This window comes from Anas acuta, chromosome 1 (assembly GCF_963932015.1).
Source record: "Anas acuta chromosome 1, bAnaAcu1.1, whole genome shotgun sequence".
NCBI classification, from domain to species: Eukaryota; Metazoa; Chordata; class Aves; order Anseriformes; family Anatidae; genus Anas; species Anas acuta.
Window position 1 is genome coordinate 55257556 of NC_088979.1, and position 26701 is coordinate 55284256.

The 26701-nt window shown below is 38.0% G+C and overlaps 1 protein-coding gene across 2 annotated transcripts in view; it reads left to right on the forward strand.

Moving 5' to 3' along the window:
• Nucleotides 1-26701, forward strand: part of PCCA (propionyl-CoA carboxylase subunit alpha) — a 278772-nt gene that overhangs the window by 64111 nt on the left and 187960 nt on the right. For both annotated transcript variants that reach the window (XM_068677675.1, XM_068677680.1), the window contains exons 7-9: nt 11472-11603; nt 18244-18280; nt 23654-23732. In XM_068677675.1, the coding sequence (XP_068533776.1) occupies nt 11472-11603; nt 18244-18280; nt 23654-23732 (248 nt within the window). The remainder of the gene's footprint in view (nt 1-11471; nt 11604-18243; nt 18281-23653; nt 23733-26701) is intronic.

Here is a 26701-nt window from a genome sequence, read left to right on the forward strand (position 1 = left end):
ACTTAAATGCAGCGAATTGGACTTCTCTCAGGGGGCAGCTGTAAGAGCTATTTATCTGTCATTACAGGGTAATTAGTTGACAGTTTTCTCCAAGGATCTGTATGTAAGATTTAAATAAGAGCATCTTCTTTTAGTGATACTGGCACATGCATCCTTTTTACAAATAACTAGCGAAGGAGGCAGGGCAGTAGTGCCTAACAGAATTATGTGGGGTGGTATCTTTTTAATATGGCCATGCTGTCCAACACTGTTGTTACCCTATGTGTACACAAGTGTTTGCTCAAATGATGAGACCATTACAGAAATACCGCTTTACCATCCTTCCTTCCTCAGACTGCAGCTTCTTCTCCCAACTGCTTCCACAGCAGTGCTGGTGTAGGGGATTCCCAATCTTCTCTTCTTGTCCCCAGCTGTGCCTTCCCAGCCCTGTGTTGGATCCTGTGGTGACCTCCTAATATAATCGGATGAGATCATCTTTAAGAGATGGGGACCTTTGGATGTCTTTTTTTGTTGTTGTTGTTGAAAATGCTGATTATTTCAGTGATGTAATGGGAATCACTTTTGCCTGCAGAACTGAGGGAACAGCATGCTTTAGTACAGGAGGTAGGAATAAATGACTAGGGACAGCAGCACCACCACTTCTTGGAGAAGAAAGATCAGTATGCTCAGGCCCTGCTTTGTCTTGGAGAAATAGATGCTGTGAGATTCGGAAGAAAGATCCATCTCCCTTTATCTTGGACAATCTAAGAGGGCCTTTTTTTTTTTTTTTTAACAAACAAGTTTTGTGCCATGTTCTCTATATAGTTTGTTGTCGTAACCCTGGCTGATGATGATAATCTTTGTGATATCCTTCACTAAGAGTAGATGAAATAAGAAGGGATTTCTGGACACATCTAGTACAAGCTCCTTTCTCAAAGCAAAATCAATTGCAACAGGTTGCTTTGGGACAGGTCCACTGGGGTTTGGAATATCACCAAGTCTGGAGACCAGGGCCTCTCTGCATAGCTTTATTCTGGTGTTGACTGCCTTCTTCCAGTACCTTTTGCCATTACAAACTGCAGCCGGTGGCAGTGCAGCTGTGGTGCGAGAGCAGCCAGATGTCTGCCTGGGTCACTGCGCTGTGATGGTTTAATATGACCTATCCTTGGGGTTTTATAAAGGCTTTCATCACAAGCAACTGTTGTCCCAGCCCTACCCTTCCTCTATTCGTGTGGTGTTGGTAACTGCAGGGTCAGTGCATGCTGGTTTTGGTAGCAGATGATTTCTCAATGAACTAAACCTGGTCTGGGGGTGGGATCTAACCCAGAAGCCAGTCCCAAAATGTTTAATTGTGCATGCACACCATTTGCATATGATTGATTTTACAGCTTGTTTTAGCTCTTTTAACTAATGTTTATTAATGTGATTGACAGGTTGATACTGATTTTTGAATAAATATGTCTATTCACCATATGATGTTTTTTGAACGTCACATATGACATCTTGTGCTCTTTAATGTCTTTCTTCTATGTGTGTGTGTGTGTGAATAACACCAGTTTACTGAAGAGATGCTGACGTTTTTCACTTGCTAAAGTGAAGCTCAGTGGTCAGCTCTGCATTGGCGTAGCTTCTGACATCTTTATTAAGTCTTTCAGAAAGTGTTCAAAATACATCTTCAGGCAGCTACATTTACTGATGAGAAATAGGACCTTGTCTTACATAGGAACGTGCACCTATTTGTCAGGAAGGAACTTAGCATCCTTGAAGTGAGGACAGGGGATGCTAAACTATGCTAGCCAGCTGAGAAAAGGGAGCTTTAGTTAGGTAGAACAGAGTTATCCATGCTAAAATTAGCTCAGGGCAGTGGGCTAACACTCCCCTGTCCCCTGCTTTTCTACAATATTTGAGAAATGACAACTTTCAGTGTAGTTTGTGTGCTTTGCTCAACTCAGTTTCTCAACAGACATATTAGGAAGATTACTCTAGGATCACTTATTTTCCTGACTATCAATATCAGGGTTCCGGATGCTTAACTAATCAATACTTTCATGGTGTGAGCTTGGACGGTCATAAGTTTTAATCTAGTTTCTGAATATGCAATATAAATGGTTGCCTAACTTTGAAAGCATTGTAGCGTGTCTGCAGAAATACTGGATCATTTCTTTTAACATGATTTTTTTCCTTCCATGTTATGATTTAATACAGGATTTCTTGCAGCCATACAATTAATGTCAGTTGAGTACAAGCTCAGTGTAGTATCTATGTTACTATTTTTTTGTTATTACTTGATCTCTCTATGTATTGTCTCTTATTCCTTAAAAAAACACGAGCTAGAGCTTTGCGAAATGCACTTACTAATCAAGCTGTAGACTTGCATTCCATATTCATTAGCAAAGCTTCATGTATGTATGTGCCGTAGGATGAGAGATGATGTGGCTGTATGAAGAATAGGTGTCTTGTGCCCATATATTTTCTTAATCTGCTCTAACATTGTTTTTTGAACTCTTTGGGCTCTGCCTCTTGTGTTCTATACTGAACCTTTCAAATTGATGCAGAAAATTTTGTTTATGTAGTAAGCTTGGGTCATTGATAATGTGAAGTATGGGTTTGGCTAGAAGAATGCTCCTCTGTTTCTCCCTCATCATTCTATCCTGCTTTTTTCTCCATGAGTGCCTGTTTTTCATTTAGAGTAATGTATATTTTGTGTTAAACATCTCATTGAGCATTGCCTGCCAAGCTGAAGTTTTTTCTTCCAGGCTGAAAGCCAAGTGGCCTAGAAAATAAAGTGCTGCTAACTTTCTCTGCTGAATTTAGTCCAGTAATTCCAAGTGCTTTTTTTCCACTCTAAATGAATTAAAATTAGCGTGTAGGTTGAATCTGATTTAAGATTAATAATAATGAAAAAAGTAATTTAAGAGATAGTAGTCTTGACGAATAAGTTGTACTTGAGCTATTTTATTTCAAAATACAGTTAATGGTGTTATTAGGCTATTTGGCTATGGCTCAAATGTGTTCTTTAATTGGTAAGCTGGAGTACCATGTAGCACATCAAGCAGGGAATGTTTCCTACCTTACTAACGCATTCAGGATAGCTTCGTGCAACACTGGCACACTACATTTAAAGCTAAGAGTTTGCACTAAGCACATGCTGCTTGTACACGGGGCAAAATCTTGTGTGGCCGTGCGATGAAGGCAAGTGACAGAACTTTTTTTTGTTGTTGCATGAAAAATGAAATGGTCTTCATGAGGCCAGATGATTGCAGAGACTAAGATTACACTTGTTAGTGTTTGCCATTTCCTTTGTGCATACCTGATTTCTTCTCTTTATCTTCGTGTAATCAGCAGCTATATCCATTTCCAGGATCTAATTGAACGTAATGAAGAAAGAGGTTGGGCTGTTAAGCTTCCACATTCTCTGCTCTTTGTGCTGGTCATGGTGCTAAAAAGAGATGAGTTAACATAAACCTGAGTAGGCTGTTTAACCTTCTTTCTCTTCTGGAAATGTAGATGCAATAACATTTGCAGCTGAAAAGGCTCATTCGCAGTTTCTAATGCTTAAGGATGCAAATGAAGCATTTTGTCTCTTCTGTCGCCTGGAGGTGTTAAGCAAGGAAACAGAAAGAGGTTTCTAGGATTAGTTCCACAGATTTCTTTTATCATGTTAAAATCAAGACTGGTTTCAATGCCATGAAGTGAAGAAAAGCAATATGGAAACTATCCAGGGAAAATTCTTACGTTTCATTTGTTTCTCCCTAAATTTTCTGGGTATTCATTACTCCTGATGAAGTTGAATGCTCAAACTTTTAGCAACACAGCAGAATAAGTTCCTGTGCTTGCACATCCAGTGTGTGTGTGTAACGTTTTGTAGGTGGTAGAGCAATTCATCATTGACAGTGACATGCCATATAAACTATGTTAAAGTTTTTATTACAATAGTTTTTCTTTGAGAAGTGCTTCAAAAAACTTGGATAATTTAGCATTGCATTTGGGTTCTGAACTAAGGCATAAAATATGTAGACCATCTAAAGCTTTAAACTGTTTTTAAGTGAAATTATCAAGTAAGGCTTCAGCTTGATGATCAGATCCAAAGAGAAAACTTAAAAGGATAGAGCCCCAAAGGTATTTTTTGTTCTTCTCACCAAATCTTTTAGCTCCGAGTCCTTGGAAGAAGCTTCTGTGTGGCTTTTCACTTGTGAAGATATGGCCTGGAAATTGAATAACATTATTTTCCACTCTAGAGATATAATACACACTATGAAATGTTTGGTTTACGAGACACTTTTGATTTTCAAATGCAATATTGAATCGGAGCAAGCACATTTACCCTTTGCACGTCTGCTCTGTGATAGCATGGCTTCACAGCTTGTGTCTTGTTAGGGAAATATATATACAGATTAGGTTGATTCTTAGTTTTGACTCTGGAAATTTACCACTTCAAAAAGGAAATGGCTTTTATATAAAAGCTATTTTCTTTGCAGCATTTGTGCATGAGCTGATGCTGACCATCTAGATATACCCTGGCTGCTCTCTCGTTCTTATGCAGGAGGTCACATACCTTTCCTTAGAGATGCTTACTCCTTTGGGACAGTGCGTTTTTGGTGGCCTTAAACTGCATTTATACTGATTCAGCAACAGTGCCTTTATTCTCTTTAAGCTGACAGTTAGAGTAAGAGACCTTTCATCCCACCCTGCAAATATGTGAGTATATGGATACTATATTAGCAAACACACAGGTATACTTACTTTTCTGTGTATCATACACATAGATGCTATTTCCACGTTGTTTGGGCACATTTCTGGCAAATTCAGCTGGACCTAAGTGCTGCTGTTGGTTGGTCCTCTAAAGATTTGCAATGTCGTACTGGTGGAACTTAAGTGTAGTACGAGGTTTTCTGGTAACTGAATAATGTGTTTTCATGGCTCTGCACAGCTTAAACTATACTTTGGAGAGCAGTATGAGCAGGTTCTCACTAGGATTAAATAAATCAGATACATTTGTTATAATGGCTTAAAAGGAGTTTGACCTTTTGTTATATTAAACAACAAAATTAACGTGTATGTTTGTTTCCAAGTAAATTAGTGGATTCTAGTTTTTTTTTTTTTAAGAATGGCTGCCCGACATTCACCTCTTTCTTACTGGAGGTAGTGGCTGTGAAAATGCTTTAGTGTTCTGTAATTTCACTTCTAAGAACTGAGACAAACCTCTCAAATGCAGCTGCATTCAATTTCAGGTGAGGCTTTTTCATTCTGTTAGCTTTTCCATTTTTCAGAGAAACTTTTTATTGTATCGCTTTCTCTTACCGTATGTACACCTATTTAAGACAGTGAGTACAGGGATTTAAAATTGAATAGTTCAGTGTCACGGGTGGTGACATAGCTTGTGTGGTGGGTCTGGCTTCTAAATTGCAGTGTGTTTCTGTGCCAAGTAACAGCAAGTTTTATTTCAAAGTAGGACTCGGAACAAGCCGTGAGGTCTGGCAGGCTGGGCAGCACACGTCCTCGCTGCTCCCTCCTTCCCTTCCAAGTTTCTTGGGGGCTCTGACACCTTCCTAGTCAGCAATACAGGACCAGTTAACCTTTTCCTTCCCAGGCTGGTTGCTGTGACAGGCTACCTTCCTGCTGCTAATGCAACCTTAGGTGATTATAATACTCCTTCTCCCTCCCAAACCCTCAAACTAAACAAAAGCTAGGCCTCCAGGAAGAACTACAGTAACCAAAAGTAGATGTAGTTGGAAAGAAGTAGGATGCTACAGTCTTCCAACTTATTGCTTATATTGCAAGCTATATTCACTTAACAGATGCTGCTGCTGTTTTGTGAGTCTATAGAGAAAGACCTTTTCTTCATCATGCCCCCCCCCCTCCTTTAAATACTTGTTTTAATGAAGGATGCTTTTGTTCTCATTCATATTCCTAAGACCTTTTGTCTTCAAAGGTCCTTCTTATTCCATTCTTAAAAAGACTGGAGAAACTCATGTTTGCTGAAAAGCTGAAGGGTTACTGTTTTGGTGATATATGATAACCATGTTGCTCTTCTAAGTCTTTTCCAGATTAAAGTCTGTATAAAATGAAATATTCCGTTTCTCAATGTGAAATTTACAGGTTGATGACTGATCCTTGACTATTCCTACATATGGTCTTTATTGTGAGCTGTAAGGAAAGTAGCAGTAACTTCAGCGACAGAATCCAGTTTTTGGAGCTGGGAGATAGTTTCCGTGCAGCTTGCAGAAAGCTTTAGTGTTTTCTCTTCCGTCGCTACCTCCTATTGGCTGGAGAACATTTTGTCAGTTGAGTGTTTTCTAGCTTTTTGAGTAAATGCTTCTTATACAGTATTTCCTAGAGGGGTTCTTCCCAGTGCTCAGTGAACAGCTCCTGTATTGTGAGGTGATCTGTTAATGTCCTCACCTTTTTCAACAGCTGCCACTTTTTTTTTTTCTTTCTCTGTTGGACCTTGTTTTGTAACCTCTGTTGGACCTTGTTTTTGCTGCCAGCCCTGCTTCTCAACCCCACTCAACCTGTGAGTTTTGAGCTCAGCTAGCTACTGTAGTACTGTATCCTTGAGCTAGTCGTCCTTGTGCTGAGCTGTTTATCTGCTCTGCTTCATATATGGCTGCAGGCAGCTCTGTATACAGGTCTGTTCTGTTCTGGTGAGCGGTAAGTTTCTGCTCTACGTGGAAGAAGACCTTATCTGTGGCAGATTCCCATTTTTCTGGAACTCTGATATTGTTTAGATGCTTACCAAACTTCTGCCACTTCCCTTCCCCAGTGGATCTGCCTTGAGAAGCTGTGTGTCAAGAGGGCAGAAACACTAAGGTAATCTTTCCTCAGTGCAAGAGTGAAAGACTTTATCAGAGTCAAGCACATATTTTGTGGAAGCCTTTTTCCAGAATTTCATGTGAAGAAAACTTGAGGGCTGGAACAAAATGTCTTTGAAAACTAGACCTCTGATACCAGTTTCTACTGAAGTTCTTATCTGTGGACCTTCCTTAATAACCTCATTCACCAGTACATTCTTGAGTAAATATGGCGAGTTGTTACCCACACCTGCTCACCTCATTAGCTTGCCACAACAGAATTGAGCTTCCAGTTCTTTCTGTTCCTAAGCTGTTGCACTTCTTGACAGCCCACGCCAAAGAGCTGGTTCAAGTACTGGCTTTGCTTCAAACTTCAACCATTCTGTGATTCAGACAGCGTTGCTCAGAGAAGCAAACACATGTCTTAAAGTTGGTTTTAAAATAAAACAAATGCAGACTGAAGCACAAGAGAAGACTGATGTGGCAGCACTGTTTCTCCCCTCCCCTGCACACTTGAGAGTTTGAGGATGTGCCTTGGGGAACGAAGCTTCTTCCCAGCTGTGTGCTCCAGCTGTTTCTTCCAATGCCCATTAAGCCTCTCTGTGAGCTTATCTGAACCCACAAAAGCAATGAAAAGGACTCGTCATCAAACAACAACCATAAGCACAAAAACAACCCCAAAACCTGTGCCATCTTCAGCCATGTCAGTCAGCTACAACTGAGGAATGCCAGAACCAGTCCTAGAGAAAGGGGATAGGACTGTGGGAAGGGACATGGAGGAAAAAAGGGAGAGAACATGGGGCAGGAGCAGCTAGATTGATTCGGTTCCTTCCCCAGTCATTCCTGACAGACTTTCAGGCCCTGTGTCTACCAAGCTAGAGGCACTGGGGTTAAGCCTTTTTCTCCTGAGTGAATTACTGCTTCTGTCTGTCTTCCAGTGAGAAGCACCCTGAGTTTGGGTAGACTTGAAAACACGTAAATGTGAATTTGAGAGCGTATGATCCAGTGGTTGTATGCAACAGATCTCCTGTGAGCTTTGTGAGCATGTTAAAAACCAGCCCAGTGTTTACATGAGAGAGTTTATTTTCAGTAAGGCAGAGCAGCTGTAATTGCTCCTGAGATCCCTCCATCCGTTTCTTCCTCAGAAATGGGAAATGCTTTCCTACAACTAACTGCTTCAGGCACCGGGGAATGAGCAAGCACAAAACCTGCATTAATGCCATTGCTTCTGTGTGGTGAGATAATTACAGGGGCGCTTGCGACTGGAAGCAGCTGGGCAGTTGGGAGTGTGCTTTGCCACATCATTGTGGCTTGGGTGGAAGGATCCCCTTGCCAAATGATCCTGAAAGAAAACACCAAATTCTTGATACCTATGTTTTTCTTTCCTGTGGTACACGGGGTACCTCCTTCTCGGTGGGAGCTGCTCAGGCTGGTGTTATGTGCGGATTCAAATACCTTGGCTTGAATGAGGACACCTAGAAGTGTGTTTAATTGTCCGTAACTAATGTGGTAAAAGAGAAAAAGTCGAAGTATCACTTGTTTTGTCTAAGGCTGGCTTGGAACCGTTCCGTCACTTCCTGCAGAGCTGAGAGGCCTAGCAGCCATTTGGCTGTTCTGCCACATATTCATAAACCCGCAGAAGGCCGTCGTGTTGCTAAGGGAGCTAGAGATTATTGTATTAAATTATGTTTATATATTTAATTGCTTTCACGTGTATAGAAGTTTATTATGCTCTTTTCCCTACTTCATGCTTTCCGTCTCTGGTTCTGCTTGTGCTGTCATTAAGGCTGACTCTACCGCTTACTGTATAAAATATTAATTGTAAATCCTTCCATAGTAGCTGCCAGGAGAAGATGTAAAGGAATCTCCTCTTTCAGGATCAGTCTTGTCAATTACTTCGGGGCCACAAGAGTTTGTCAGAGGGACAATTTCTTTCCAAACATCAGGAGAATGGTGATTTACACAAATGTAGGTCCATTTGGTCCACTTCAGACGGACTTTGGTGACAGACTGGGCAGAGCTCAACCACACATTTTTACGTTAAATTTTCAACATTTTCAGTATTGGACACTAGGTCATTTAGTACATTACCTATCATTGTTGGCAAGGAAGAAGTCAAAGCATTTTTCTGGGTGCCAGCTGACTAGCTTTGGCAGAGGGCTGGGGCAAGTATCTTTGGTGTGTCATGGGGTATTGTAGCAAAACTTGTAAGAGTTTGTCCAGTAGTGCCTTTTGCTGACAAAATGTTTTTTGTGAGCCTAACTAAAGTTGCAAGTAGCATTGAAGAAGATACACCTTTTCTATGCAGGGGATGAGTTGACATACCCACTGGAAACTAGTGGATCCTCCCTTAGTTTGTTTTGGTTTACTTTTGACTTGCAGATGTTGCAGCATGCAGTTATGTGGTTTGAGATACCTTGTGATATTATGTCGAATGAAGCATCTCTGTTTCATTTTTTGTTGCTGGGGTGAAAGTAGATGCCCCAAGTACCTGGAATGGCTAACCAAAGAGGAGAACAGCTGGTGTTACTAAGCTGCTTCTTGTTCATAAGTAAAGAGCAATTCTATGGAAGATGCAGAGCAGTTGAAGCTAGGAGGTGCACATGTAGACAAGAGCGGTTTGTAAACGATGGGCATTAGAAACATACATTTAAAAAGAACAATATACCGTGCAACAGGTGAGACCTGCATTAGAGCAATGCCAATATTCTGATTCTTCATTTTTATTAAGAAATATCGGTTGTATCCATGTGGGATATTACAGGTCTACAACATTTTTGCAATGAATACACTGGATGCGGCAGATTCATTTCTTGACATGGCCTGAAACATTCCTTCTCAGGTGGCTCATAAATCTCTCCTGAACAGATCTGTTCCCCCATCCAACTACATGCTATTCCCTGGAAAGGCGCGTGCTTGCTAGTGCCATGAATGTAATTCTTATCCTCTCTTGTGACCTCTACCTTGAACTAAGGTTCAAGAAGTTCTGCATCTACTATTTTGATGACCTCTGGAGATACCGTGTTTTTAATGGTAGACTTTGAGAGGAGAGTGGGGAGATGAAGCAATCTGTCGTAAAGTTTAAGGTGGTGGGTACCAGGCTGTGGCAGAAACTGTAGAAACAAGGCTTTTCTAATTCGAGTGATATGGGAGGAGTGGAATAATCTCCAGCTGCCAAGTGTGTTAGCAAACCTCTTCCACAAACTTTGAGACTGGATTACAGTCTAATGAGAGAACCCTGTCCTGCCTCCAAATGTATGCAGGCCCCCTATTGAAAACACTGTTGTTGAGTGGAGTAAGTTGTCAGTTCTCAGGCTGCAATCCACTGCTATTTCTGAAATGGTTTGTTCTAGACTTTGTGTCGCTGTGCTTTCAAATACCAACTCCTTATTTCTCTTCTTAAAAAAGCTAATTTCTTTATGCTCAGATCCTTTGGCACTGAGATCTGTACCCTCGTGTCTGTAACAGTAACTCCTATGCATGTTGGGTGCTTTCCACTCTTACCAGTTCGTGATTTGGAGGACATTGTTCCATGCCTTCAACAGCAATGTATTTTTTCCACATGGTTGTTCTGTGGTCATGTAATACCACTTCATAAATACACAAACTTTCAGCAAGTGATTTTTTTGTTAGTAACTATAACTACACGACAATGCTAATATATGCAGCATGAGTGTACATTGGAAATGAAACACTAAGACAAGTTCTGATATAAGGAATTGAATGTTTGTCATTTTATTAGTGCTGCTATCAAGTAAACTGCTCATCAATTAGAAACAACTTTTAAAGTATTTTATAGGTGTCTTACAATTAGACAATAATCGACAAAATAGCTGGAAAAAAATTGTAAGGCTGGTATGCTTATTCTTTTGATAGTTTAATTATAGCAGTCTTCTGACTTTTTCCTATAGTACAAAATACTTAAGTTAGCTAAAACATGCACAGACTCATTGCATCAATATTTGTCACTGAAGCAGATCTGGTGGAATTGTCTTCAGCTCTGTATGGTACTGAGGCTTTAGAGGTTTAAAAAAAGTGCTTATGTACCTCATCACTGAAATCTACTATTGGCATAGAGAAAAAGGAGTGTGGGGGAAGCAATTTGGTGTTCTACCCACATGTTATTTTGTGTTGACCTTTTTACTGAGAGTTGCCAAAGATCTGGGCGAATAGTATTTCATTTATTACCTTATCGACCAGGTATTTAAATGTGTTTAGTAAGAGACTGTGCTTCCATTTTGAAGTTTCATAGAGGTTTGTGTTTAAAGAATGCATAATGAAATCTACGACTATATTACAGTTCAGCAAGCATATTTTTGTAAATTATTTGGAGTTATTCAATGGTGAGTTAACTAGCCTCTGCTTTTTCAAGGGATACTTCTAGCTTTAAAGTTGTAGAACCTCGACTTTCAGCTATTTCTCCTTGGCTTGTCTTGGCTTTGATTCATACAAATCCTAATCACAGGGGCTCTGAATCTGTATGTATACATAGGTTTACAAGGACATATACATCTTGCAGTGGATTGGCTGAAATGCTGCTTGTATATTATTAGTGTGTTGCATAAACAGATTATTAGGTCTTCTAAATATTGCTTCAGTAAGAATATTTTTACTCTTTATTAAACTTGAAGGTAATGACTGCAGAAGGCAGTTGATTTTCAAGTTCAGTCTTCTAAAGATGTATCTTCATTGTCTTTGCAGGCTGCAGAAGGTGTCACCTTCATTGGACCTGACACACATGCTATTCAAGCTATGGGAGACAAGATTGAAAGCAAATTGTTAGCCAAGAATGCAAAGGTCAACACAATCCCTGGCTTTGATGGAGTAGTCAAGGTGAGAAACCATTTAACTACCGTCTGCCCACTGTAGAATCAGTGCCTAAATCAAAGTACACCTATTGAAGGTCTGATACAGAATGTAATTATAAATTCAACTTTGTTATCAATAAGAGACATAATTAAAATAGGGGTATGGATCTTTGGAGGAGGAAAGATGAAGTATATGGTATAATCAGGACTGCTTGCATGAAGTCTCTAAAAATATTTTGATTTAAATTTAATATGAAGGCAGGTAAATGTGTTTATTGTGAGGTGTGCCTTTGTGTTGGTCTGAAAAACGTAAAAGACATAGACATTTGCTTCTTGCTGGCCAAGATCTTGGCATAAAATAAAATATTACTGAAGTTAACGTAAGTATACATAAAAAGTAAAATTTCGCAGTAGCAGTGAAGATCGTTTCACTGTATGAATCTCCCATCTTATTGTCAGTGCTGATGGAAGTAAAGCTTTTCATGTGTTGAAAAACTCACTTAGGGGGGAAAAAAAAGTTGTTTCTCTGTCCAAATCTACAGGTAGTGTTCTTTCTGGGGTTTTAGAAGGAATGATTTCCAACATCTGATATATCTTGGTTGTTGCTTTATTTTGTATGGAATAAAATATGTCTTGGTTTTGGTTTATTTTTTGTTATAATGGTAACGTATGGGGCTCTTTTAATCTTTCCAATGTCTTTACATACCATATATGTTTTGTGTCGATATAGGAAGAATAAGCTTTTTGCCTTTTATGCCTTTGTTGTGTGTGTCTAGATAATCTAAAACTTTGTTCTCCTGGGTTGAAAATTCTTATGCTGGTCACTTCCAGTGATTTTCATTATTTTTTATTGTTTCAGATAAAATTTGAGTAAAACTTGGAATGTGAAAAGCTTGTTTAAACAACATTTTAATGTAGTTGAAGGAAAAATTTTCAGGTTTTATTTATGACTATGTTGACCTCTGATGATCATAATTCTTACATGATAAAATGGGAAATTTCAAGATAATTGGGAACAACTTAATATATTGTTGGAATGCAGACTGTACTTCAAGGAGCAATGTATACCAGGATAGTGTTCAGATTTGTCAGTTAAGCTAGATTTTAAATTCTTAGAGTAAAAAATAGACCAATTAAATGGGGAAGATAATAGAATTTGAAGGAGCTAACTCTCCACAGAATGATCTGTTCTGATGAACTGCCTGGAGAGCTTGGCTAGCAAGAGGGAATGGTGAAGTTTTGAAAGGTCTGGGAAGATCAAAATGCACAAGAGAATTCTCGAGTACTTGCGATGGAAATGCCTGGTGTGCATGTAATGCCTACCAGTGGGGTATTCTGCAACAGGTACAAGTGCAAAGAATATCCTCTGTTCTGGAGGGCTCCATGTGAGTGTTAGGCTAGCATTTCTGTGGCAGTACTGAAATCTGGCAGTGTTAAGTTGAACGCAGCGTTCCTTCTGTTTTTTGTTGCGTGTTTTAGCAGTCCTTCTGTTTGTAGCCCCTTAGCATTCATTAGATTTTAGGAGCAGCCAGCTCTTGTGCATAAGATCCTCTGTTCTTTCTGATATCCTACCTGTTCTTCTAGAAACCCTGAAGTTATGATTTAGAAAAATACCTAGTTAGAACATGACTTTGAATTAATGGTCTGAACCCCCCAAAACTTTACCTAACGCAGAATCACTCAGAACACTTGTTTATCACTGCATCAAGTTAAAATTACATCAGGGCCTGTTACTCTGACAGTGTTAAAGAAACAAACCTGGCAAAGTAGGATAGTAGTGGTTAATGAACAGATAGTAACATAATCAATGAAACTGCAGTATTGAAATCTTTTTTCTTTCTTTTTTTTTTTTTTTTCTGGGGCCTTTAATTGTATTGTTTTTTATTAATTATCTGAAGTTCTGGGTACTCAGAACGAAGGAATGTAAGTGATCTGGTTGGCAATCAGCTATAGGCAATGATAGTCTTAACACCAAAAGAACTGGAATCTATGATTGAATTTGACAAATCCAATCCCAGCTGTTGAAAGGAGCTATGTGGTAGTTGCTTAATCCTGAAGTCTCCATATCACATCAATTTCACATACATCATTTGCAGTACTTCTGGTTATCTGAAGAGTGTCGATGAAAAAGAACATGAGATTAAATAAATGCAGTATGCCTGGCACATCAGAAAAAGGAGAATCCGCAGGCCTTGCCAATGTTGTACGTTCTATGAGAAGGGGTAACTTTTCCATCTCCCAGATGAAAAATTGGCTAGTGCTCTGGTTACAAGTTCTAGGAAATAAAACTTCTGGTAACTGAAACTATCATCCTTCCTATACATCTAATTATGTGCCTACATTTGTCTTTTGATCTCCCTTCTGTGATATCATGACTTTTGCTGGGATGAATACCTGAGTAATTAGGTTGTACAGGATGCCCGGTCCTTGAGTAGAGCTTGATGTAGTATGTTGCCAATTCAGACCAGGAGATGAAGGGTAAAGCTGTGTGACACCAAATATAATCAGAAGAACGGCACACAAGGAATTGGAGACTCTGTTGTATTTCTGCCATTCTCTGGGAATCTTGTTTTGGTCACAGAGCTATGCAACTTTGAAAATCTTTGAGGGCTCTTGTTTTTGAGAAGTAGACATTTTAAAAGTCTTGGGAAGGAGTTAAGTGTCTGCTTGATACTTGAGTTGATTAGAGGTGGTTTCATCTTTGTAGTGGAGTCTAAAGCTGGAAGGAAACTGCATTCATGCCTCTGACAATGCCAGAAGTTAAGAAAGATCAGTTGCATGTGTTCTTTGTGGATGAATAGTTAAAGCAAACATAGAGTAACAACTTCTTGTGCTTCTTTTATTCATCTCAGGACTGCACTGGAAATCTTTGTTACTTGAAGAGTTGTCTTTATTCAGCTCTTGTTAACTAGTGCTGCAGATGCACAGGTCTTTCGTGAATAAAGGGTGAAGCTTCTCCCTGATTTCTGTTGCTTAGTGTTCAGACTTAGTAGACTGTGAGTTGTTTAGCTCCTGAAATTACACCTTGGAGAAAATGTGTAAAGAAAAAATCCCAATGTAAGAAAACACAAGAATCCCACATGTAAGAAAACTGAGTATTGTATCAGCTAGAGAGTCAACAAATACATTGAAAAGTAGTTTTCAGCTCAAAGTCTCTAACTTCAATTAGTTTCCTAAAACTTGACTGGGAGAGGTAATGGCCTAAAGTCTTGATCAAAAGAATTGGTGTTAATCCACGTGACTGGTTGCTATGCTGAAGTTAGAGCTGAGAAGATGTCTGTAAACACATGAAAAGGAATACATGGCAAGAAGAAAGAGGGACTGCGTGTGTGGAGATATCATGGTGAAAAACTGGCAAAGGAATAGAAAAAGAAGAAAGGTTTTGTACATACACAGCCAGTTTGGTTTTATGGCTGGTAGAACGTAGCTGGATGTAACCCCAGAAGATTAATGTCTCCAGGTGTCAACTTGGTTTCACTGATGTCAGTAGTCATGTTGAAGGTTTTCATTGAGGTTAAGAATTTATTGTATTTAAGTTTCAGGTACCTGGTTTGGCTGTATTCTTGCATTGGGTTATTGATATTGGTATTCAATACCCACTGTATTGCTGAAGAGGTTGTTGGAGACTAGTCAGGACTTGGAGGTTCTCCAGGCCCAACACCCTCAGCCATGACAAATATCATGTAGATATTCATAATTAAAACAATATTTTACAGCTCAAGCAGTTTCTTAAGCAGCTTCATCCTGGCATTCCTCTATGTCAAATAGTTTTGCTTTTTTGTCTCCACCTGCTGGTACGTGGCAGGGAGGCGTGTACGTGAAGAGGTTAGAAATTCTTAAGCTAAGGGAGTAAAACTGAGTGTTTTATGCCTGTAACTAAAATAATGAAATCAGCCATTTGTAAATTCCACTATGACGTCTTTTTTATAACTCTTGATTTTTATGAACTTGTAGCGTTACTTGAACGTTTTTATTTGTACAATAAAAGATTGTGCCAAAATTATGTATTTCTTTACAATCTCCAGGTTATTTTGGGAAAACGGTAGTGGACCTACTGTGTTTTTTCGAGGAAATGGTAATAAATCAGCGAGGACTTATGTTGTTAAAAGAAAAAAAAGGTTCAAAATGGTCCTAGTACTGCTTTTTTTAAAATTTTGTATATATGGTCTTGAGTGTTGTTATGGCATTCATTTTTTTTTCCAATGGCAAATGTTGCGTATCAATCATGGTTTTTGCACCCAAAATCTAAAACAACTGTCCTAACTTTATTGCTACTCAAAATGCTGCTGTATTTGTGAGCCTCAAGTGAAATGCATGACACTAAATTTTACTTTCTTAGAGAAAAAGATCAAAAGATCGTTACCAGAGATTTCATTGTGTCGGTTGTTTATGATTTTTTCGAACTGTTTTTTTTCCTCTTTAAAGCACAGCATATTTTTGTTTCCTATTTCAGAAACACTCTTTGAAGACTAAAGAATTTGAATATGCATTTTTTTGGTATTTTAGAGCTTGAGTTCTAATACATCAAAACTGTAAAAAGAAACAGATGTTTGAATAGTGTAAATTAATAACTGCGCTGGGCAGATGTCTTCTGTCTGTTCAGGCTAGAACTGAGACAATTAGTGCTTCTCGTATGATGCTGCTTTTTTCTTCAAGTTGTTGTATGCGTACATGTGTTTCAATATATTTATGAATACAGTGGCTGTGAAAAACTCCCTTGTAATGATTTGCAGCTTGTCTTCCTGTGGACTGCAGTGTATCAGTTAGCCACTTGTTCGCAGGTAACTAAGTAGGGGGGGAAAAAAAAAACACAACACAAAACCAACCCTGTTTGCTTCCCCCCTCCTCGTTCTATTTTGCAAATATATGACTGGATTTGCAAGAGAAAAGAAATGTAAAAGTTTCCTTCTCGACTATAATCGTGGCTCTTCATCAGTCATCACTCTTCCTGCATTTTGTTCGAGAGGCTCTAATTGTCTGCATTTGGCAGGTTTAACACTTCCTGACAGAGAGGCTATTAAGGGGAAGTATTCTCGCATAACTGTCACAGGCAGGAACAAAGAACCTTCAAACTCAATGTGTGGAAACCACTAACATTCTTAAATGACCCTTTTCATGCATTTTATCCCTTTAAGCTAAAATTTGGAGGGTGCAGGGTCATGGAAAGCAGCAAGGTGTAATAAAACAGTTAACCCTGATTTTTTTTTTCTTGGGGAGGGGGAAGGTTTTTTTTTTTTTTTTTTTTTTTTTTTTTTTTTTTTTCCTAGATTTATCTCTCGACTTAAAAACAATTGTTATTTGGAAAAATCTCATTAACAGATGTGACTGGAGTAAAAAGACTTAAAACCGATGTTGCTTTCAGGACTGCTTTGAACTTAACAAGCACCGATTTGTGGAGCAGACTAGCTAATGAAAGGAAATTAAATTTTCTGACAACTTCCCCTGCCAGCCCCCTTATTCTTCATGGGGCTGTTACTAGGTACTGAAGACTTTTAAAGAGGATTTTGTTTTATTATCGGACATAAATGAACCAGGTATGAACATAGCTTATGTATTTTTTTTAAAGTTTTGACCTGGGTGCTTTTAAAATGGATTGCCTTGAAAGCTTTAAAAATATCAGGTTTCATTTTAATGTTCATAAGTCAGCCCCCATAGTTTCAGACGCACTTAGCAGCTGGTGGTTTCCAGACGTTACTGCCTTCCATACTAATTTTTTAATGTATGTCACAGAATAGTATAAATACTAGCAAATTTGGATGGAGTTCTCGAACTTAACCCATGCCACTGTAGTTTAACCCTTTTTCCTTTCTAGTGTTGTATCATGGAAATGTATTGTTACCAGTAGGAGAAAACAGAATTAACTGCTGCAGGAGAAGAGAGATGGTTGTTTTAAAAGTGAGAAGTTCAAGTACTGTTTCTGTTCTCTGGGTTTCCTAATACTATTTTCTCTATCATGTTTTCTGTAGCAGGCTATAGTGGTATGAGTCAGCTGAAGCCATAGGTGGCATCAACAAGAGTTGTTCTAGCTGTCATACACTAATGATTTGCAGACTTTTGAATGGGAACTGATATGTGAAAGGGTTTATTCTCCTTAGAATGGAGGGGGAAAAAAAAAAAACAAACAACTTATGAAAGTGAAGTGCTTGTTTTTTTTTTTTTTTTTTTTTTTTTTTTTGAGACAAATTTTCAACTTTGAAGAAGTTCTGCAAGATTTTTTCGGAACCTGAATCACACCCAAACAATAGAGAATCAACTCCCCCTACTGACAACAGCCAGGAAAACATGACAAATACCTGCGAGGACAGAAACAAGCTGGCAGTGGACAAACTTTAACGATCTGATTTATGGTCCATTATTGATTGTAAACTTCTAAATTCTGGCATTAAATTCCTACAACTGCAGAAAATCATTTTGCAATCCCGGCTGTGTTTCCTGTCAGCTGATTCCTCACTGCTTTGAGTTTCTCAGTATACTAATGATGAGGTAGAATTTACATTCCACTTATGGTATTAATTTTACATTCCTCTGGCTGAAAAGGGTCAGAAGGTTGTAAAATCAAACATTAAATGAATCAGAGGAGACAGTAGTGCAATATATGACTGCCCTCAGGACACAGTGCAATGGCTGATGGGATTAACGTTGGGTCTCATTTCCTGCTTTTACAGGATGCAGATGAAGCTGTCAGAATTGCAAGGGAAATTGGTAAGTTCTTAAATTAGCTATGGTGGGATTTGTGTGCCTCTCAGCAGACATGGTTGACTAAATTGAATGTGTAATAAGTAATCCCTATAGAACAAATAATGTTTTAATAGTTTTTAAGTTCCCTCTTGCCTATAGGGCTGGAAGAATCTAGGCATTAACGCCCTGTCTCTTTAATCATCACATTTTAGCTTAACCAACGGGACTTTACAGAACAAGTGCAGCCATGATTTGTGGAATGCATGTAACATGCAGCCATCGGCTTGCAAAAAGGAGTTATTTCAAAGTGTATCTGCAATCGGACGTGGTGTTCTTTTCACAGAAGTTAAGCATGGTACATTTCTCCTGGTACGGAGGCTGACACCAGTGATGTTATGATCTTCGTTCTTCACTGTGTGCGCAGCAATTAGCTTGAATATCATCCAGACCATCAGCCTTTCTTCTGTGCTTTCCAGAAGAGATTCTGAATATCTTACAGAATGGTGAAAAGAACAACCAGCAAACTGTCTGGGACTCGTTTTGATGAAGGTTAAGTGTAATGTGTTTAATGAGCTTTGGCTTTTATTAAATAAAGCTTAATATTTGGGAAAATGTGTAACCATATGCTTGAAATTACACATTCTTAAATGCTTTCTAGAAGGAGAAAGTAATGCAAAAAGATTTTTTTAATTAATTTTAAGTTACAGAAGCTATTTAAGCTCATCAATTCCAAGAATCCACTTCATATACATCTCATCAGTGCCAAAACCTATGGGTGTGTCTTAATGCCAAATAGAAACTGGGACTTGCCTTGCTGCGGATGATTCTTCGTTACTGTAAGGCTTTTCCAGTTTGAGTTTAAGCTGGCATTCCTACCCTGCACTGGTTAACTACCCTGAAACCCCTCAGCGTAGGCCTGACTGAACGTTAGGCTGACATGATTGAAGTCAACAATTCTGTGGGTCAGCCTTGGCCCCTTTTGGGAAATCAGGTGATTACTGATCACTGCCATGCAAGCAGAAACAAAAGGTGGAGGTTATCAGTCAAACAACTAGAACATTGGGAGGAGAACTGGCAAATAAAATCGGTTTCAATGCTTAAAAAGGCATATATAGTGTTATGAATTTATTTCAGTTTCATTTCAGTGTTTTTTCTACATTTTCTTAAAATGTTTTTGAATAGCTTTGATCATTTTAAGTAGGAATGTGGCTTCCTTAGACACCTTTTAAAATTTATTCTTGCTTAATTGTTTTCTAACTTCTTCTGGTGTTCTATTGACTGGTTCCTGTCTTTGATATCAGCAGCACTTTGGAGGTCATTATACCAAGGCAGTCTTAAATCTGCAGATATTGAAGTCGATTGCAGACGGCTGGGTGGTGTTTTTTATTTAGATGACAAATTCTAAAGCCAGTTTTGTATGGACAAGAGGTAGCCATGTAGTGAAACTGTCCTTTCTAGCTTGTTTGTACTCCTGTTTTGATCAACTGATCACTTTTGTTAGGCTTCTGTCTAGTCAAAACCATGGATCAGAAGCCAAGCCAATGATCTATAATTTTAAAGGGTATAAAATAAGATGAAATTAATGTCTCTGTAAGTCTCCATGTATGTAATGTCTTCGTATGATAAGGTACTCGATACATAATTGAATACTTTCAGATTATTTTTAATTTCACGTATCTAGAGCCTAAGTATTCTGAGAGTGCTTAAATAATTATTTTAAAAAAATCATTGTGGGCCATTACTTAAAACTCTAAAACATTGTGTAATGTTCTCTTATGGCCTGTGCATTCCTCTACTGTTCCCTGCTATGTTCTGGTCAAAGGTCCAGTAGCAGTGGGCTATGGCACATCAGGGCTGATGAACTGCTTTTAACTGTTCCAGTTGATATTGTTTACGGATAAAAATTTTGTACGTACCAGAGTAAAAAAAAAAAAAAAAAAAAAAACAACTACCTTTCACCCCTCATTTGAGATGTGCTCTCCCAGGCTGTCAAGAGTGAGTGCTAAAAAGATACTAGGCTGAATCAGGAGTTGGAAGTGGTTCAGGCACAAATTGCTGTATAGGCTCCTTTGTAATGTCGCTCTTCTCATATATGTCTGTGTGGGCTGTTCTTTTCTTGTGATTTCTTCTGTAGTGTTTAATCACACTGGCTCTTTTCCCATGCTGCTTTAAAGTCCATTTATAACTTATACGTTAAGAACTGCCAGCTTCTTAATTTCTGAAGCATCGATGAAACTTCAGATAGTTTTACTTTTCAGTTTGTTGTGTGGATGAATCAAACAACTAAGAAGTGCAGGCAGTATAAACTAAATGAGGGTCTATTCAATTTTAATCTCATGTAAATTGGTGTCTACTTTGAGGGAAGGGTAGAAAATCTAACACCTACTCAAAAATGTGCCTGCTTTGTAAGGCAATTTGATGTTTTGTGATGTTTTTATAAATGCTACTATGAATTGTTTGCATGCCTCTCCCTTCCCACAATTAATCCAACTAATCCATGGATTGGTATTTCAGCAATTTTAACTGCTGCTAGTGTAAAAGTCGTCAGAAAAATGATGAACAACACGTCCTGATCTTGGCATCATTTACCTGATATTTATGCTCAAATAGCTTAAATTCTGTGAGACCTTGCCTGGCTTGGGACAGATCAGTCTTTGGTGTTGGCCAAGGAACTGACATGTTTAGTTAAGCTCAGTGACACAGCAAGTAGAGTGTAAACTCATATGTGGGCAAAAGTTCAAGTCCCCTTATTTTCAGGAGGCTGGCTAATTGTCATCCCAACCTACAGAAGTCTCTTGCAAAGAATTTTTATTTCTTGGCCCAAAAAGCTGCATGTATCTTCTCAAAACCAAGCCTTACTTTGACTTTTTATTTTTTTAAATTCTTGTTAACTATGCTGTGGCTCTGGAATCTTTAACCGCTTTGCATAAAAGCGTGATCAACATGTAATCAGTGCACATAAGGTTAGGATGGGGAGAAAAGCTGTGTTCATAAATTGGTGAGTACTGCCAGTGACCCATGTATCCTGTCTGATAATTTAACCAAGTAGGTCGTGATACATAAGCTTTATATATTCTATAATATATGAAGACACACCAAGGCTTGTTGCCGGTATACTTATATTTTACTGTTGAAATGAAAAAACATTAAATTAGAACTACTCTTCTTCAAGAATTAAACTCAGCAAGCAGTTCAAGAGACTGATACTGTTAAACTGAAATTGTTAGCATAATTGATGATTTTTCAAGTACATGCAACACCGAATGGGATGGATAACATAATGAAAACTGCCATAGTGAGTTTGCCATAATTCTTAAAACAGTGCTTATTTAAGAATTTCACACCTCTTGAGCTGAAGTCTCTAGCTGCTGTTAATGTTACCATAGGTGGTGCGAGTTTGGTAGTGTAACCTAGTTAAACCTCACTTCTTGCTTAGAAATCATACAGGATATGCTTATTGCTTTATTTCGAGACTGCTAGTTGACTTGTCTAGGAGCATGGTGGTTGCCAGTGATCTGGAAAAACAGCTACAGCAAAGGTAAATTGTTCTTATACAGGTACAACATATGCTGCATTTCATGAAATTGAGATGGACTTCACTGTTCCTGCATGCAGCCTAGAGCTGTTTTGTGCCTTTTTATCTCTCAGACCTGTTGCTTTCTGACTAATCCCATACCCTTTGTGGGCAACATCAGATACTTAGAGGAAAAAGTAGCATACACTCTAACAAGCTTCCTTGAACAGTTCAGTTTGGTCTTAAGGATGTATCTAGAAAGTAGAGATTACTTGAGACTCTAAAGCCTGCAGCTTTATATCCTTTTGGTTACCTGCCTATAGGAAGTTGAGATTTGTGCTTTCATATGCTTATCTATTACTGTTCTACAGCTTTCAGTGACATGAGCACTATGTGGGATGGGGTTTCACAGCCTAATTATAAGTTATATAGGAAACTATTTTATTTATTTTTTTTTTAAGGGGGGGGGGGGGGGGGCATTTTTGTTAATTCATCATCCTTTCATGCTGTTGCTGCTTTCCTGCCTTCCAGTCAACACTGCTCTATTTGCTTCTTATGTATCATGTCTCTCTTGTTTGTGTCCATTTCAGTCTTTTTAAGCAAAAGATTTTCTGCATCTTGTTGTTTTTAAACATCTTTTGAACCTCCTTTTGTTAAAATGTCTTTGCGGAGGAGGCAGTGGTGGGGAAATTTGTCATTGTCACTTGACAGGGTTAGAGTAGATCTATGTTTCAGAAAGCAACTGTACACATTAGTTATGCATATAATAGCACACCTGACCATTTCTATTAGGGAACCTTAATGAAATATGTCCCTTTCTGTCCCTAGATCAAAACCTCTTTTAGGAATGTATCTTCAATTTGCAAGGACTGATTGGCTTTTCTTGTCAGACCATATCAGCTAGTCTGATGTTTGACAAAACGTTATGATTTTTCATTAAACTTACTGGATACCAAAGAGGAACATTTCTACTATCCTAGGAATGTCAAAAATTTTCTAATCAGTACCTTAACTTCCAAATTCCCATATACTCATGTGAGAGAAAGGTGAAGTTCACTGATAAGAATAAGAAATTGTTTTAGGAAGTTGTTTTGAATTCAAAACATACTGTGCTACAAGATGAACAATCATTACTAAATGTGGTTTTAAACTACGCTGGTACTACACTCAGTTTTCAGAAAACTAAGGTCCTGACTCACATACCTGTTAATGTGTCTTGTTCTGAAAGTGAAATACTGCTGGTTATGCACAGTCAGATTTATCATGCTCACTTTTTTTGGTTACTTGTCAGGTTGGGGGAAATACTTTATTTTTGCACATTTTTTTATGATAAAAAATAATCTGATATTTATTGTGTAATATCTGAGCAGTACAGCTCAGTGGAGAATCTCTTATTTAAACTGGTCTGCACCAAAAGTGTTGAATTAAATACAGGCTTGTTTACGGAATCTCTTGACTAATAGTTTATGAAGATCTGCTTATTCTTGCTAATAAAATGTTTTTGTTTTTAAATTTAATCACAGCAATATCTTAGCAGTAGCAAAGAAACCAAATTTTGTTTCTAAAGAATGTAAGCTTGAAAAGGTCAAGTGCCTTTATTCATAAACCACTTTGTTACTGGGGAATAATTCATTCTGTAGTGTGGCTTTTTTTTTTTTTTTCTATAAATGAAATAGAGAAGACAACCTTTTCTTGGCTTTAGAAATCACTGTACTGACAGCTAAGTCTTGAAAAGAAAAATCTCTCCTCTCTCTCCAAACAAGAAGCATTTTAATAAACGAAGTTATTGTCTCCTGGCATTATTGGACATGTGGTCAGTTGTCATGTTTGTATGACCAACTGATCAAAGTTTGAACTTCTGTCTAATTGTTCCCCGCTGTTAGGCTACCCTGTCATGATCAAGGCCTCAGCAGGTGGTGGTGGGAAAGGCATGAGAATCGCTTGGGATGATGAAGAGACCAGGTGAGATGCTGTCCAAAAGCTTGCCTTGATGAATGCTGCAGTTACCAAAGTCCTATTAAGCCACTGTGAGCTGACAGTTGAGCAGATATGAACTGTTAAACAGAAATTGGGTAGTGCTTGTTTTTCTCCCTTTGGCATAATAAGTGGTAAATTTTGGTAGTTTGCATGTGTGTAATTAAAATTAATTTTTTTGCATAAACCTTAAAACACAGTCCACTATTTTGAGTAAAACCAAAAGTAAAAAAAAAAAAACAAAAACCAAACCCACATCTGGGCTTGCATTTGCCTTTTTAGCTCAATGATAAATTGTAAATTTGCACTGTAAATAATATTTTGCTATGTCCCTTCCAGAATGCTGATGTACTAATTGTCTGTGTGTTAGGTAGAATGTTTATTGGCCCTGCTTCTCAGACATAAATGCAAACCATTAGCTCTGTTAAAGTTGATAAGACTGATTATTCATGTGTGGAAACGGCGTTTCCAGAATGTGCTCTAATAGCATACTTCTGTGTTTAAAATACTTGCCTGTGCAAAATTGTGCTTTTGCCTGTTTGAAGCTGAGTATCTGTTTAAACACTTTTTTTTTTGGTTGTCTTTTAATGCTTGTCTGAATCCTGAACCCTTCAGGATACTACATTATTGACCGGAGATGTTTTACGATACATTCTCCTCTGATATTCTGACAGTGAAGAGCCTGGTTCCAACATCGTGTCACTATTACAAAAACGATCAACCAAAAAACAAAACACTGACGTTGTATGAGTTTTCAAAGATGCATAACAAAAAGAAGATTTAATCTAAAACTAAGTGACTTTTTAAATGCTTCCTACATGAAGGAGAGGGCAGTGCACATGCTGGAATTAGCTTGGAATACAGCTCATGTTGTTGTTTAATTGTTAGTTACTTGTGAGATTTCCTTGATATATTTTGTCCTCTGTATTAAATTGTTGTGTTTTTTCAGTCTTGCCTCAAAACCTGGAAACTGAAAAGAACAAGAAAATGAGTACCTAGCAGTTAAATTCTAGATTTAAAGAAAACATTCTGTGCCTTGCTATCTTTAGCCCATTCCAATTCAAATCTAAATAGGAAAACAAGGTTTTGCATTTTAGAATGAAAGATCTAGAAAAAACTGCTTTTTTATGAAGATGCTTTGTTCCCATTGCTTTAGAATCCCAAATTACTGCCTTGATCTCATTCAGGCAGCAAGTACATCTGTTGGACTTAAAAGAAAGGCTTTCATTTCTCATTTTGCACAGAAACTGTCAAAGGAGTTTGATTAAAGTAACTGTTTAAAAATTGAAAACTTGGTCTAAAAATCATAATTGCTCATTTGTTTCAAAGAAAAGTTGTGGCTGCTGTTTTCACCATGGTCACCTGACAAAATTGATTGATATAGAAACCAACTAAGGATGTTTTTTTTGTGCATTTAGCATTAATTTAGTGATACCACCTTGACCCAGTGATATTAGTGATGCTTGCCTTCTTTGTTGAAAGCTTTCAGAATACTATTCAGCTTCTTACTATTTGCAAGTGGTGCCCTTCTATAACCTATTTGTTCGCTACATTAGCCTTGTCTTTATAGTATAATTTTATAGAGTTAGTGATCCTAAATCAAAAGAAATGCCTTTTTTTTAGTAGTTACAGGTGGGCACCAATGAAGCTAAGATGTATTTGACAAAATACTTGTTACAGGATGGTAAGTGAGATTTAAAGAACTGAAGATAGAAAAAGATTTACTTTGCATTGAAGTGTGAAATAGGGGATTTAGGTTTCTCTTAAAGTCTGTCTGGAAGAAATAAACACAAAGTTGTAAATGATTTGTTGTATGTGTCCATTAATTGCATTATAGAACTAAGGTTTTTCTGGTTTATGTGACTGAAGAAAGTCTGATTTTTTTTTTTGGAAGGTGACTCAACTTGTTAGTGACAAAACAATGTATCTGATAGTTGTAATATCTTATAAAAATTTGCTGACATCACATGCTTTCTCGTTGAATACAGTTCCACGTAATCCTAAAAATTGATTTTCAGCTGCTGGCAGACTAAGGAACCAATATCTGAATCACCTTTTATATATCAGGGTTCATACAGCTGAGATGATTGTGAAGAACTGTTGATAGCATTTTGATGTGAAAACTTGCTTTGGCATTGACATATGAGATTAATTCTAAGTGCTATTTGGGGAGGGGCCGGGGGGGGGAAGCCTTATATAAAATTTATGTTGTTTGGAACATGCTTTTGGATTTTCAGGAAAGCTGAAAAGTTTCCTCATCTTAAATGGCTATACATAATATCAAAAGGAAGTTTAAGTAATATATTATCATAGAATATCCTGAGTCGGAAGGGACCCACAAGGATCATCGAGTCCAACTCTGATGTGACATGGAAATGTTTGTATTGTGTGATGTGGCATGGAAATAACCACTGGAAATGGAAAAGACCTATCTGATTGACTGAATTCCTGCTGTTACAGAATTATTTGCTATAGTAACTTACTAGTGCTTCATCTTTCACATCTTTCACATCTTTCACATCTCTTATATAGCCCAGACAATTAACAGTGTTACATTCCTCTAGCTATTATGATATTCCAGTTCTTATGTCTAAGATTTCTGCCATTTTCATCTAATATTTCTAAATGGAAGTACTAGAATACTGTTTCACCACTGTTTTAACTTTTTGTTGTGAAACATCTCTTCATGAGCACATGACTGTGGAAGGCTGACATGTTCCCCTCTCTCTCTTTGGGTATGGTTGCCTTTATATTTCTTCAGATATGAATCCCTTCTAAATCTCGTTTATGTTGTTTTTTTTCTAAATTTGGGTCAAGTGCTAATATGAAATTTTGCGTGCAGTTCAAGCCACTAATCCAGATCTGAAAAGTCTCCTATAGAGGAGGGAGCCAACTAGCTCCCTGAGTAACTCAGTTTACTCTTAAAATCCAGGGTGGCAACTCTGCTGACCGTTTTT